This window comes from Ornithorhynchus anatinus, chromosome 9 (genome assembly GCF_004115215.2).
Source record: "Ornithorhynchus anatinus isolate Pmale09 chromosome 9, mOrnAna1.pri.v4, whole genome shotgun sequence".
Classification (NCBI taxonomy): Eukaryota; Metazoa; Chordata; class Mammalia; order Monotremata; family Ornithorhynchidae; genus Ornithorhynchus; species Ornithorhynchus anatinus.
Window position 1 is genome coordinate 22,655,327 of NC_041736.1, and position 15,945 is coordinate 22,671,271.

At 47.0% G+C, this 15,945-nt stretch overlaps 1 protein-coding gene across 1 annotated transcript in view; it reads left to right on the forward strand.

The window, feature by feature from the left end:
• Positions 1-15,945, forward strand: part of ITGA4 (integrin subunit alpha 4) — an 84,956-nt gene that overhangs the window by 29,927 nt on the left and 39,084 nt on the right. The window contains exons 9-14 of the mRNA XM_029072238.2: positions 8-145; positions 510-621; positions 3,900-3,994; positions 8,420-8,510; positions 9,327-9,372; positions 11,253-11,407. Coding sequence (XP_028928071.1) covers positions 8-145; positions 510-621; positions 3,900-3,994; positions 8,420-8,510; positions 9,327-9,372; positions 11,253-11,407 — 637 coding nt within the window. The remainder of the gene's footprint in view (positions 1-7; positions 146-509; positions 622-3,899; positions 3,995-8,419; positions 8,511-9,326; positions 9,373-11,252; positions 11,408-15,945) is intronic.

Consider the following 15,945-nt stretch of genomic DNA (forward strand, 5'->3'; position numbering starts at 1 on the left):
CTCACAGCTCGGCTCCTACTTCGGAGCCTCCGTCTGTGCCGTGGATCTCAACGCAGACGGATTCTCGGACCTGCTCGTCGGAGCCCCTATGCAGAGCACTGTCAGAGAGGAAGGAAGAGTTTTCGTTTACCTCAACTCGGGCTCGGTACGTCCTCTAGACCGGAAGCTCACTGTGGGCGGGGAATGCAATCATAATAATACTAATTATGGCATGTGTTAAAAGCTAACCGTGTCCCAGGTAAGCGCCGGGGTTGGATACGAACCAACTGGGAAAGAGGCAGTCCCTGTCCCACATGGGGCTCACGGTCTCGACCCCCTTTGACAGATGAGATAACTGAGGCCTGGAGAAGTGAAGCGACCTGCCCAAGTCACACAGCGGACAGGTGGCAGAGGCGGGATTAGAACCCAGGTTCTTTGGACTCCCAAGCCCGATCTCTTCCCACTAGGTCGGGGCTGCTTCAAAATCAGATTGGCTGGATTCTGATTCACACCTCTTTTTCACCCCGTAGGACGGAAACATGATTGAAATGGAAACGGAGCTCAAGGGAAGTGATACATACTCAGCTAGATTTGGAGAAACCATCGCCAACCTAGGAGACATCGACAATGATGGCTTTGAAGGTATCCATCGACGAACTCTTTCCGGTTCGCTTCAGTTTAGAAAACGGAGATCGTCAAGGTGACGGTCACTGGTGTAGGATTGACTGTTTCCGAGGTAACGATCAGGCGGAGAGCTGTTGGAATTCCAATCTGTATAATCTGCTCATCCTCTAGAGGGTAAACTCCTTGTGGGCAGAGAACATATCTACCAAATCTGTTTTCTCCCAAGCTCTTAGTAGAGCGTTGTGCACACGGTAGGTGCTCAGTAAATGCCACCGATCGATTGTCTGGAGCCAAGATGGTCTAGTGGAGAGAGCACAGGCATGGGAGTCAGACCTAATTGCAGCTTGGGCCTTGGCCTACTGTGTGACTATGGGTAAATCACTTAGCTTTCTGAGCCTCACTCTCCTTATCTGTAGAATGGGATTAAAGATACCTGCCCTCCCTTTAAAACCTTGAGCCCCGTTATGGATGAGGACTTTGCTGATCCGATTAGCATGAATCTCCCCTTTGCTTAGCACGCTGTTACTGTTGTTATTCAGCCGCTTCCCCTCTCTTCTTTTAATTGGGAAAGTAGCGCTTACCAACTCGAATCTCAGAGATTGGTTTGCCCCCAATAATAATGATAAAAATAATAATTATGGTATTTGTTAAGCACTTACTATGTGCCAGCCACCGTACTAAGCGCTGGGGTAGATAGAAGATAATCAGGGTGGACATAATCTCCGTCCCAAGTGGGGCTCACAGACTCGATCCCCATTTTCCGGATGAGGGAACTGAGACGCGGAGAAGGGAAATGACTTGCCCAGGGTCACACAGCAGACAAGCGGAGGAGCTGGGATTAGAACCCATGACCTTCTGACTCCCAGGCCCGTGCTCTCTATCCACTAGGCCATGCTGCTTCCTGTGAGTTCAGAGGCTGGAGTGAAAGGGTTTCTGAGAATGGACGTTAAAGGTAGTTCATTGGCATCATGGATTTAAAAAAAAAGATCGCATTTACTGGAAGCTTACTGCGTGCAGAGCACTGTACTAAGCTCTTGGGAGAATACGGTACCACAGAGTCGATAGACACCTTCCCTGTGCGCTACAAACTTACAATCTAGAGGGGAATAAAATGAAATGGGTTCGAAAGTAGCTTGACAGGCCAGAGGGGCAGTATTCATTCATTCAGTCAAATTTATTGAGCACTTACTCCGTGCAGAGCACTGTACTAGGAAATGAGCCATGAGGACACAGGGCAACGTGAAGCTAGGCCAGTCCCGTGTATCAGTTGTGATTTTGACTCCGCCGTGGCTTGCTTTCCCACATATGTTGGATCTCGAGGGTGTGGTACAAACACGTCTGAGCCGTGAATTATCCCCGCTTCTTTCCTAGTGGGAATCTTACAGCGATTCGTTCCGCCTTCCCACCTACCGGTCTGTCAGCTCCCGGACGCGCGCGAGCAAGTCAGTCAGTCACTTGGATTTACCGAAAGCTTACTGCGTGCTGGGCACCGGCCTAAACACGTGGGAGAGTACGCTAGAACAGACCCATCCCTGCCCACAAGGATCTTACAGTCTAAATGGGGGGAGTCAGATATTAATATGATTAAATAAATGACAGCGCTGTGGGGCTGAGAGAGGGGACGAATGAACGGAGCAGGTCAGGGCGGCGAAACGGCAGGGAGAGGGAGAAGAGGAAAGGAGGAGGTCTGTGGGGTCTAGGAGAAGCCACATGACGTGGTGACGTTTTAGCCAGGGACCTCCCTGCCCTGGGGAATTTGGAAACCATCGGTGGCCACCATTTTGCTTCTGAATCCGATTCCTTGTCGAGCTGCCCTCACGAGGTGTCTTTAGATGAGGACCGGCCCTCCCTCGGGATTATGCGAAGACGGTGAGGTCCATCCGGAATGGCGGAGTCGGGGTTTCCCGTTCCTCCATTGACTCCTTCCTGTGACTTGTCCTCAGGAGCTGGTGTGAGGGAGGCTTTTCTCGGGAGGTGGCCGGAAACGCATCAATCCGTCAACCGGTCATATTTATTGAGTGCTTACCGTGTGCACAGCACTGTACCGAGCGCTTGGGAGAATACAATACCACTGAGTCGGTAGACACGTTCCCTTCCCGCGACGAGCTTATAGTCGAAAACTGCCCTCAGTGCCTCTGTGCCTCAGTTCCCTCATCTGTAAAATGGGGATTAAGACTGTGAGCCCCACGGGGGACAACCTGATTCCCCTGCGTCTACCCCAGCGCTTGGAACAGTGCTCTGCACATAGTAAGCGCTTAACAAATGCCAACATTATTATTATTATTACAGTGCTCTGCACACAGCAAGCGCTCAATAAATACGATGGAACGAATGAATAAACACATTCCCTGCCCACATCTTGTACAGGTGCCCATAGAGAATGCACTTCGGGTAGCAGAGGCCGTCGCCACGTTTGCGCCTGAAACCCAGAGCGCCTGCAGGATCCCTCTAGCCTCCGGGCTCCTAGTGTACCACCAGCCAGGGCTTACGTTAGAAGGTGGTAGAGCATTCTAATAATAATAATAATGTTGGTATTTGTTAAGCGCTTACTATGTGCAGAGCACTGTTCTAAGCGCTGGGGTAGACGCAGGGGAATCAGGTTGTCCCCCGTGGGGCTCACAGTCTTCATCCCCGTTTTACAGATGAGGGAACTGAGGCACAGAGAAGTTAAGTGACTTGCCCACAGTCACACAGCCGACAAGTGGCAGAGCCGGGATGCGAACCCATGACCTCTGACTCCGAAGCCCAGGCTCCCAAGGCAGTGTGGCCTAGCGGAAAGAGCACGGGCCTGGGAGTCAAAGAACCTGGTTCTTAATCCCATCTCCTCCGCGCGTCCGCTAAGTGACCTTGGGCAAGTCGCCTCACTTGTCTGGGCCTCAGTTACCTCATCTGTAAAATAGGGAGTGTGAACCCCATGCGGGACAGAGACTGTGTCCGACCCGATTAACTTATACCCCAGGATTTTGTAAAGTGCCTGGCACGTAGTAAACACTTGATACATATCACCACTGTTATTATTACTATTATTAGCGGAGACAGTGGTGGATTCTAGAGATGCCATTGCTCCTTTGAACCATGCTTTTTTTCTAGTGGTATTTAAGCATTTACTGTGTACCAGGCGCCGTACTAAGCGCTGGGGTAGTTACCAGGTTAGACCCAGTCCGTTCGTGACTTGTGCTTTGTGATTGTTCCTTTGCTGAATGACGGAGCTCGTCCCAAAATACGACGCAGAACCCAAGACGGTGAATAGGCCCCTTTTAAAAGTCAGTAAATCCTGGATTTCTTCTTTCTCACAGACGTCGCCATTGGAGCCCCACAAGAAGATGAGTTACGTGGTGCCATTTACATTTACAATGGCAGGGACAACGGCATATCTCCATCCTTTTCTCAGGTATAACCATTCATTCATTCAATAGCATTTATTGAGCGCTCACTATGCGCAGAGCACTGTACTAAGCGCTTGGAATGTACACATCGGTAACCGATACAGTCCCTGCCCTCTGACGGGCTCACGGTCTAATCGGGGGAGACGGACCGACGAGAACAATGGCGATAAATAGAATCAAGGGGAAAATCATCTCATTAAAACAGTAGCAGATAAATAGAATCAAGGTGATGTACAACTCATTAACAAATAGGGTAATGAAGGTATATACAGTCGAGCGGACGAGTACGGCGCTGAGGGGAGGGGACGGGAGAGGGGGAGGAGCAGAGGGAGAGGGAGGGAGAAGCGGGTTTAGCTGCGGAGAGGTGAGGGGGGGGGGAGAGGGAGCAGAGGGAAAAGGGGAGCTTACTGTGGGAAGGCCTCTTGGAGGAGGTGAGCTGTAAGTAGGGTAGACTACTATCTTTGCTGAGAACTCTGAACCTAAAATCCTTCTTAAAATTGCTGTAATCCAGATGCTGAAACTCCAGCTCTTATTTTGCCTCCCGATAGGATTTGTTAAGACGTGATTTCAGTTCGGTTCAATCGTATTTGAGTGCTTACTGGGTGCAAAGCACTGTACTAAGTGCTTGGGGAGGTACAGTGTAACAATAAACCGACACATTTCCTGCCCACAGTGAGCTCACAGTCCAGAAGGGGAAAATATATACATATGTATATAAAAGACATAGCTCCACGTGTGGCAAGTGTTGACTGTTTCCTTGCTTGCGACTGATGATAATAATTATTAGTGTGGTACTTATTAAGCACTTACTGTGTACCAAGCACTGTTCTAAACTCAGGAGTAGGTGCAAGTTAATCAGGTTGGACGTAGTCCCTGTCCCAGATGGGGCTCACCCTCTTAACCCCCATTTTACAGATGAGATCACTAAGGCACAGAGAAGCGAAGTGATTTGCCAAGGTCACACAGCAGACCAGTGGCAGAGCCGAGATTGGAACCCAGGTCCTCCTGACTCATTCATTCATTCAATAGTATTTGTTGAGCGCTTACTATGTGCAGGGCACTGTACTAAGCGCTTGGAATGTATAAATCGGCAACAGATAGGGACAGTCCCTGCCCATCGACGGGCAATAAATGTGGTACTTGTTCAGCGCTTACTATGTGCCGAGCACTGTATTAAGCGCTGGGGTAGATACAAGCTAACCAGGTTGGACACAGAACCTGGCCCATATGGGACTCATTCATTCAGTAGTATTTACTGAGCGCTTACTATGTGCAGAGCACTCTACTAAGCGCTTGGAATGTATAAATCGGCAACAGATAGAGACAGTCCCTGCCCACTGACGGGCTTACAGTCTAATCGGGGGAGACAGACAAAAACAATAGCAATAAAAGAATCGAGGGGATGTACATCTCATTAGAACAATAGCAATAAATAGAATCAAGGGGATGTACATCTCATTAACAAAATAAATAGGGTAATAAAAATATGTACAAATGAGCGGACGAGCACAGTGCTGAGGGGAGGGGAAGGGAGAGGGGGAGGAGCAGAGGGCAAGGTGGGGGAAGGGGGGCTTAGCTGAGGGGAGGTGAAGGGTGGGGTAGAGGGGCAGCAGAGGGAAAAGGGGAAGCTCAGTCTGGGAAGGCCTCTTGGAGGAGGTGAGCTCTCAGTAGGGCTTTGAAGAGGGGAAAAGACTCCCGGACCCTTGCTCAAATCGCTAGCTCTGTAAATGTATTTTCAACTGTTTCTGATGATTTTGGCTGCCTTTCACACAGCTTACTAAGACGCAGAGGATTTAAATCCGTTGCCAGACATCACGTCACAGGCTAGCAGGAGAACTGGGACTAGAATCTCTGTCTCCCGTAATCCCAGCCTCACTTTTTTTCTGCTCATTCCATGCTGCCTCCCACAGATAGCTCTTCTTTTTAGCTGGAAGTGTACTCAACACTTAACCTACCGGAAAGGACACGGTCCTGGGAGTCAAAGACCCTGGTTCTAATCCCATCTCTGCCACTCGTCAGCTGTGTGACCTTGGGCAAGTTACTCAACTTCCCAGTGCCTCAGTTTCCTCATCTCTGAAATTGCGTTCAAATCCTATTCTCTCCCACTTAGACCGTGAGTCCTGTGTGGGACAGGGACTGTGTTCGTTCTGATTATCTTGTATTCACCTCAGTGCTTAGTACGGTGCTTGGCTCATAGTAAACCCTTAGTAAGTACCATTAAAAAAAAAGGAAAAATCACTGTGGTCTCAAGATATTTACCCAGTATGCACCATATAATTTTAGGTGTTGTAACTGTCATTTTCCTATGAATTTTGCCACATGCTGTATATCAGATTAGAGAAGTGGCACGGCCTAGTGGAAAGAGCATGGGGCCTGGGAGTCAGAGGACCTGGGTTCTAATCCTAGCTCTGCCATTTGTCTGCCGTGTGACTTTGGGTAAATCACTTAACTTCTCTGCGTCTGTTTCCTCATCTGTAAAAGAGAGATTAAATCCTACTCCCTCAGTCAATCAAATTTATTGAGTGCTCACTGTGCGCAGAGCACACTGCACAGTGCGCTTGGGAGAGTACAATAAAACAGACTACATAATATATAACAGACTAGCCCCCTGTAAGACAAGGACCCTGTCAAACCTGCTAACCTCGTATATACCCCAGTGCTTAGACCAGAGCTTGGCACGTCAGTGCTTAATAAGTACAGTAAAATAGAGTGTTGAAGTGAGAGACGGAATTTGGAAATAGCCAAGCTTAGGAAAGCTTAAAGTGATTTCAGAAGGATTTCTATGGGAATACAGAGTATAAGTCGATGTAATTGAATATGTTTGGACCATCTGGAAGAAGCGGGCAGGATGTCAGGAAAAGATTCCAACGTATTCCTGCTGGTCAAATCCCAACATTCCATCAGGGCAACAGGAAACAAAAACGGGGCAATGCCAAATGAGGAACTTTTTCTAGACTACAGCCATCAGCAGTCTGTTTAAGAGTAAGCTCATTAGGGCCAGGGCACATGCCTGCTAATTTCTCTTATATTGTAGTCTGCCAGGCATTTGGAACAGTGTTCTGCACATAGTAAGCACTCCTTAAATGCCTTCGATTGATCGAAGCTTTTCAGTCAGCTTATGGCTAAGTTAGTGCAATTCATTCATTTATTCACTCATTCAGTTGCATTTATTGAGAGCAAAGCACTGTACTGAGAGCTTGGGAGAGTACAATATAACAATAAATGGACACATTCCCTGCCCACCACCAACTGCAAAGTCCACAAGCCATTTACTGCCAACCCTCCACCCGCCTTCACAGTAAAGAGAGTAGAAAGGGTATTCTCTGTTGGAAGGCGGGCACCTCCTGTCTAGAAAAGAGGTTCGATTTAGAGTCCTAAGTGGCTCCCTTAAGAAAGTTTGGGAATTCCCTTTTGCCCCGATTGACTGAAAGTAGAGTCATTTGGCGGTTCCTCGTCCAAAATGACTCTTCGATCAATCTGAGAAAAAAGGGAATTTTGTAGACTAAAAAGGAAAACATAAACAGCACCTAGATCACCTTCTCACTGTACGTCTATCTCGCCACCAACCTCTCACCCACGTCCTGCCTCTGACCTGGAACGCCCTCCCTCCTCATATCTGACGGGCAATGACTCTCTCCTCTTTCAAAGCCTTACTGAAGACACGTCTCTTCCAAAAGGCCTTCCCTGACAAAGCCCTCCTTTCCTGTTCTCCCACTCCCTTCTTTTTCGCCCTACGTGCGCTTTTATTCATTCTCCACCTGGTCACCCCAGCCCCAAAGCACTATGTACATATCTCTAATTTATTTATGTATTCATATCAATGTCCGTCTCCCCCACGTTCCTCTCCCCACCCACAGACTGTAAGTTCATTGTAGGCGGAGAAAGTGTCTGTTCTATTATGTCGTTCTCTCCCAAGCACTTAGTACAGTGCTCTGCACAAAGTACGTGCTCAGTAAAGACAACTGAGTAAGGTCATTAAAGCAGGCAACAAGTCCACGAATTTTGTTGTACTGTACTATCCCAAGCACTTAATACAGTGCTCCACACATAGTAAACGCTCAATAAATACCATTGATTGAATGATTTATTAATCCTTTATTGTTTTCTGGAACATGAGTACATGCAAAATTCTGTCGGGCCGTTTTTTAGAGAAGCAGCGTGGCTCAGTGGAAAGAGCCTGGGCTTCGGAGTCAGAGGTCGTGGGTTCGACTCCCGGCTCTGCCGCTCGTCAGCTGTGTGACCGTGGGCGAGTCACTTAACTTCTCTGTGCCTCAGTTCCCTCATCTGCAAAATGGGGATTAACTGTGAGCCTCACGTGGGACGACCTGATTCCCCTGTATCCACCCCGGCGCTTAGAACAGTGCTCTGCACATAGTAAGCGCTTAACAAATACCAACATTATTATTATTATTATTTGTTATTTTTCTCAGAGAATTGAAGGGCATCGCATTAGGAATACTCTAAGCATGTTCGGGCAGTCAATATCAGGGGGCATCGATGCAGACAACAATGGATACTCAGGTGAGTGAAATATTTTCTCTATTCTGTGCCTGAAACAAGCCATCTGGCATACACATGTGTGTTGTATTCACTGTGAAATAATTTAGAGTCAGATGGAATTTAAGCCTAAGATTTAGTGCTTAGCTGTCCTCTGGCTTTCTGGCATCTCCTCAGCTGAGCTGCAAGCAATAGCCTTTTTAAGGAGCTATAAGGATGCTCAAATAGACAAATAATTCTGTAATGCTAAGAAGAAAGAGCAGGGAAGAAAGGGGACAGATTATTTTTATCATTCAGGCTACAGGATACACCATACCCTGAACTAATCCATCATTATTTTGGACCTAAAATACCTGGATATCTGAAGCAAGCATCTATTTTGGGGTCTGAATTACCGGAAAATTTAGCGGCGGAGGTTAGCCGGAGCGCAAAGGTGGATAGCGATCCGATGTTACGTCTACTGTGTGAGATAACTAAACCATAGCAGGATAAGAATGTGGGCCATTTTAAACGACCCGGTTCAGAAACTGAAAATTTAGTAGCGCAGGTTAGCCGGAGTGCAAAGGTGGATAGCGATCCGGTGTTACGCCTCCTTTGTAAGATAACTAAGCCATAGCAGGAGAAGAATGTGGGTCATTTTAAATGAACTGGTTCAGAAACTGCAATGATAGATGTGTTTAAGACGCTCGAAAAGCCCGTCTATTAATTATCTGCACACGGTGTTTGGATTACAGTCAAAAGGTGAAGATGCAATAAAGTACTTGTGGCTGCAATGTAGTTCCTTTTGACTAATGATGATCATCAATCTGGGGTTTTTTTTTTTTTTTTCTTCCTCTCCAGATGTAGCAGTTGGTGCTTTTCTGTCTGATTCGGCTGTGCTTCTGAGGTGAGGTTGCAACATTTCACTGCTTAAAGACAGTTGCACTTAATTGCAAATAATGAGATGGAGTTGAAAAAATGGCCACTATGACAGTGACCCCACAGTGCTCTTTATGGTGTTCCGAACTTCAGTCATTGAACTCTAAGGCTTTTAACCGCACCGCTAAATAATAATGTATTTGTTGGTATTTGTTAAGCGCTTACTATGTGCAGAGCACCGTTCTAAGCGCTGGGGGAGATACAGGGTGATCAGCTTGTCCCACGTGAGGCTCACAGTTAATCCCCATTTTCCAGATGAGGGAACTGAGGCACAGAGAAGCGAAGTGACTTGCCCACGGTCACACAGCTGACAAGTGGCAGAGCCGGGATAAAGCTTGACTCATTTTCCTGGAGCAAAAGTGAAATAGCCTTATTAGCTCTAAAGAGAAATATGCCTCAGATTTCTTCTGTAAAATGTGTTTTGGGTACGTATGTGTTTGTGTGTGCGTAGTGATCCCTCTGTATAAAAATGTACATCACCTAATGGAAAGAGCAGAGGACTGGGAAGGAAGAAGACCTGGGTTCTAATCCTGGCTTTGCCACTTAGCTGTTGAGTGACCCTGGGCGTATTACTTAACCTCTCTGTGCCTCAGTTTCCTTAACTGTCAAATGGGGATTTAAAACCTGTTTTCCCTCCCCCTTAGACTGTGGACCCCATGTGGGGTAGTGACTGTGTCTGATCTTATTATATTGCACCTACCCCAGCACTGAGCACAGTGCTTAACACATAGACCTTTACAGGTATCGCTATTATTAGAAGTAGTAGTAATGGTATTGTTATATACATTTATATATAGTGTATATTCGTATACATATATTATACATATTTTATTTGTATGTATGTACATATATTTATATACATGCACATATACATTCCTATGCCTACTATATATACACATAAATACACACACATTTATATATATATATATAGTCTTTCATGTTCAAAGACACATACTAACGGCGAATTTGTCCCTGGGTTTACGTGCTGTTCCGCACTATGCACACGGAGACATAGTTAAGCAGGTTTTCTGGCCCTCTGTAATTTACGGTGAAGGAGGACGCTCAGAAACTAGACCTATTTCGCGGCTCTGCTGCCTCTTGCCAAATCAGAGACCGGAACAGGGTAGCCGGTGAGGACTCTAGAGGAAGAGGAAATGTATTACTTGCCGCCAGCAGTTTGGGGTAATAATAATGATAATAGTATTTTTAAGTGCTCACTCTGTGCCAAGAACTGTACTGAACAGCCTGTGATCAGACATGGCAAGATATGGCTATCAGGGAAGTGACTGCAGCCTTTGACAATGAAACATAATGTCTTTTTTATTGTATTTAAGTGCTTACTGCGTGCCAGGCACTGTACTAAGAGCAGAGGTAGACACAAGCTCATCAGGTTGGATGCAGTCCGGGTCCTACGTGGGGCTCCCAGTCTTCATCCCCATTTTGGAGATGAGGTAACTGAGGCACAGAGAAGTGAAGCGACTTGCTCAAGGTCACACAGCGGACAAGTAGAGGAGCCGGGATTAGAACCCAGGTCCTTCTGACTCCCAGGCCCGTGCTATATCCCCTATGCCACGCTGATTCTTGGAGAGACCTCATCGTCAGCAGACACCTTCATGCCTCATCCATTTGTTCTAAAAACCAAGGAGGAGTAGGCTGCCGAGGATGGCTTTAGTAAAAGGTGACGCGGTCTTGTAAGAGTCACAAAAAGTCACCGACAGAATAAGCCGAATGGAAACCAAAAGCCATAAACCTGAGAGAGAACCCAAATATGCATAAATACAACAGTAGGTCTTTTTAATAGAAAAGCCTACCCGTCGGTCAAAACTCTTCATGGAATTTTCTTCTTAGGACAAGACCCGTCGTGATCGTGGATGCGTCTTTGAATCATTCCACCTCGGTGAATCGAACCGTACTTAACTGCGTGGAAAGCGGTCAGCCCTCCGTGTGCGTGGATTTGAACCTGTGCTTTGAGTATAAAGGGCGCAGAGTCCCGGGATATATCGGTGAGTGAAACCAGGGGACTGGATGATCCCTAAAGAAATAGAAATTTGTCAAGCAGTCAAGACCGCTGTGAGAGTGTACCGATGTTTCTGTAAGAGGAAACAGCGTAACTGAGAGGATAGAGCATGGGGCTGGGAGTCAGAGGACCCGGGTTCTAATCCGGGCTCTGTCGTTTGCTGTGTGATCGTGGGCAAGTCACTCAACTTCTCTGTTGCATTTTCCCCATCTGCAAAACGGAGAGTCACTACCTATCGCCCCTCCTACTTAGACGGTGAGCCCCACGTGGAACAGGGACTGTGTTTGACCCGATTAACCGGCATCTACCCCGGCACTTTATACGGTGATTGATACGTCGTAAAGGGTTCACAGAAATCGGTAGTCGTATTCTCCTCCTCCCACCTAAGGAGCCGTAGCAGTTACAGCCGAGATAGTGTTCAAGGGAGTAGGGAAGACCTAGCTTTCCAGTAAGCAGTGGTGTGTACTGAGCACTTGCGGTGTTCAGAGCGCTGCACGAAGCACTTGGAAGAGTGAAGAGCCCCACGTCGTCGGACGGGGACTGTGTCCAACCCAATTGGCCTGTAATCACCCCGGAGCCATACGGTACCTGGAACATCATCAGCGTTTAACGAATGCCACCACTGTTATGCCAGTGGGGAGGAAAGTTTAACTGTGATCTGGGTTTGCATGGCGTTGGAAGGAGAGGTGACCCTGACACACCCACACATACCCCAATCTTGGAGATCCGAAGTATTAATGGACCCCTGGGGACGTTTTATTCAAGGCCCTGGCCAGAGTTATGCTGATATTACTGTGGGCGGACTTCCATGTTGCTGTGAGGGGACTGTTATCTTGAGCTCTGCCAGATCGGAAGAGTGAGAGCCAATGTGTTACGTAGCAGCGCAGGGAGAGAGCCAAGAGACTTGTCGAAAGATGCAGGTCACGCAATTTGGTTCTGTTTTTCTTTTGTGAAACGTATGCCGATTTGCCTAGAATAGGGGTGAAAGATGGCTGAGACTGTAGTGAATCATTGCTGCTTCTTACAAACGGTGTGTCTTTGCTTCTGCTTTTCAAGGACACTGGAGGGGACACGGTGTGTTTCGTAAAAGGATTTTTTAAACCCCGACTTCGCCCCCGTGTCCGCTCCTAGTTAGGCTTGATGAGGTTCCCTACCTTCATTAAAAGCAAATGAAATATTTTCAAAAGCTTATTCTAGTATCATTATTGTTGTTATGATTATGATTATTTCTGTGGCATTTTGAAGCACTGATTATGTGGCAAGTACTCAATCAATCATATTTATTGAGCACCTACTGTGTCCAGAGCACTGTACTAAGCACCTGGGGAGACTACAGTGTAACAGACTCGGTAGACACGTTCCCCGTCCGTGGGGAGTTTGAGGTAGAAATAAGATAATCAGGTCAGACACAGTCCCTGTCCCACACGGGGCTCCCAATCTAAGGAATGGGGAGAACAGATATTGAATCCCCATTTTACAGATGAGGAAAATATGCTATAAGCTTGAACTGTTATAATTTAGGGATAAATTCATATATGCCATTTTAAATGGAAGATGAAAAAACTATAGAAGGCACTCTACGGGCTGGGGTAGATACAACTTAATCAGGTTGGACACACTGTCCCACGTGGGGCTTACAGTCTTTATCCCCATTTTACAGATGAGGTAGCTAGACAAAGAGAAGTTAAGTGACTTGGCCAAGGTCACCCAGCCGGCAAGTAGGAGAGCCGAAATTAGAACCCAGGTCCTTCTGACTCCCAGGCTCGTGCTGTATCCACTAGGCCCCGCTACTTTGTGGTTTTCGCTCCAGTTGGGAGAATCCATCATCATCAGATCCATCTTACATAGCATATGTAATTCATTGAAAGCCATAATTTATTTAGCCATAATTGATTTATAGCTGTAATGTATGCCCATAATTTATATGCATCTTTAATTTACTTGTCCATAGCCATAATTGACTTATGTCTGTAATTTATTTACATTAATGTCTGTCTCCCCCTCTAATAATAATTATGATATGTGTTAAGAACTTATTATATGCCAGGCGCTGTACTAAGCGCTGAGATGGATACAAGCAAATTGAATTGGACACAGTCCCAGTCCCACATGGGGCTCCCAGTCCCACTCTCCATTTTCCAGATGAGGTCACTGAGGCACAGAGGAAGTGAAATGACTTGCCCAAGATCACCCAGCCGACAAGTGGCAGAGCCCAGGATTGGAACCCATGACCTTGTGACTCCCAGGCCCGTACTCTATCCACTATGCCACGCTGCTGCTTCCCTCTAGACTGTAAGCTCCTTGTGGGGAAGGAGGGTGTCTACCAACTGTTGTACTTTCCCAAGCGCTTAGTGGAGGGCTTTGCACGTAGTAAACATTCCACAAATACTCTGGATCGATCGATGTGGGGAGAGTTGTGTAGCCGCTCCCTACCTATCATTCACTTTGGGATATAAGAAAATACAGTACATTCCCAATCAGTGACTCGGTGGTGTTTATCAAGTGCTTACTGTATTGTAGCAAGTCCTCGGGAGGGAATATTAAAATAAGTAAGCAAGATCCCTGCTCTCGGGGAGGTTACAATGGGGGAAAATTCAATTCATTCCATCAACTGAAAGATCTTCTAATAGGAGTTAAGTTAAACAGCTGCTTAGTTAAAATGCTAAGCACCCGCCAACACGTCATTCATTTTCCAGCTGATTTTTATTTGGAAATAGAGAATAAATTCTTGGTTTGGGTTAGAGTTCTGCCGGCTTCCCTATAAATGCGCAGAAAAACCCTACTTTGACCCCTGTGCACCGAGAAGCTATCACCCCATCTCCCCACGACTGACCACATTCTCCGAGTGGGTTTCGCACCACTTCCACTTCCTATCCACCAACTCTCTTATCGTGCATTCGTTCAGTCAGTCGTATTTATTGAGCGGTTACTGTGTGCAGAGCACTGTACTAAGCGCTTGGAGTGTACGATTCGGCAACAGAGACGACTGTTCTCCCAACAGCGGGCTCACAGTCTAGAAGGGGGAGACAGACAACAAAACCGAACAAGCAGTCGGGCATCAATACCATGAAGATAAATAGAATCAGAGATATATACATCTCATTAGTAAAATAGAGAAAGTAAATTAATTGAGTGTTTACTGTGTGCTGAGCACTGTAAGTGCTTAGTACAGTGCTCAGCACACAGTAAGCACTCAATAAATTTATTTTATCTATTTTATTAATGAGGCGTATATATCTATGATATATATAATAGTATATAAGTATATATAATAGTATTTGTTAAGTGCTTATTATGTACCAGGCACTGTTCTAAGCGCCGGGGTGAATACAAGCAAATCAGTTTGGACATAGTCCCTGTCTCACGTGGGGCTCACATTCCTCATCCCCATTTTACAGATGAGGGTAAGGAGGCCCAGAGAAGTGAAGTGACTTGCCCAAGTTCACACAGCAGACAAGCGGCGGAGGCAGAATTAGAATCCACAGCCTCTGACTCCCAGGCCCGTGCTCTTGCACTAAGCCATGCTTCTTCTCTTTTACTCTTGTTCTGTTGTACTCTCCCAAGAGCTTAGTACAGTGCTCTGCACCCAGTAGGTGAGCTCGTTGGGGACAAGGAATGGGTCCGTTTACTGCTATAATACTCTCCCCCAAGCGCTCAGTACAGTGCTCTGCACAGTCAGCGCTCAATAAATACAACCCGAACAGAATCGGGAAACTCTGGTTTGAACTCTCGGATTACTTGAGAACTCTCAGAGAAGCAGCGTGGCTCGGTGGAAAGAGCCCGGGCTTGGGAGTCAGAGGTCATGGGTTCGAATCCCGGCTCCGCCACCTGTCAGCCGGGTGACTGTGGGCAAGTCACTTCACTTCTCTGGGCCTCAGTGACCTCATCTGGAAAACGGGGATGAAGACTGTGAGCTCCACGTGGGACAACCCGATTCCCCTGTGTCTACCCCAGCGCTTAGGACAGTGCTCGGCACGTAGTAAGCGCTTACCAAATACCAACATTATTGTTATTGTTGTTGTTGTACCTGGGATTTCCAGAGCGGGGCTGAGAAACGAAGGATCGGGCTTCTTGAGGAGAACGCCACTACACTGCACCGCTCCTTGAGGGCAGAGGTCTTTGTCTATCAACTCTAGTGTATTCTCCCAAGCGCTTAGTACAGTGCTGTGCCCATAGTAAGCGTTCAGTCAACACCGCTGATTGATGATGGATTTCAGACCCCCGCAACCGTTCAGGTCAGCGGCCACTGAGCGCCAGAGACGAGGAATTGCCTGGGAGTTGAAGGTGACCCTAGGCTGACGGAAGGGAATTTGGGATGGGGGTGTGTACAGAGGAACAGAAAAGGTTAAGATTAAAAGGTGGGATTGAAATGGTGGAGGGGGGGGAGATTTTGAATTCCGAGGTGTCAATTGGTTCCCCGAAGGTCCAGGAGAGAAAGTTCCATCCCTGGATGCTCTGTTTACAGGATAACTTACTCCAGTCACTCCACAGGGTCTGGGCACGGAGAGAGTCAGGCCAGTTAAG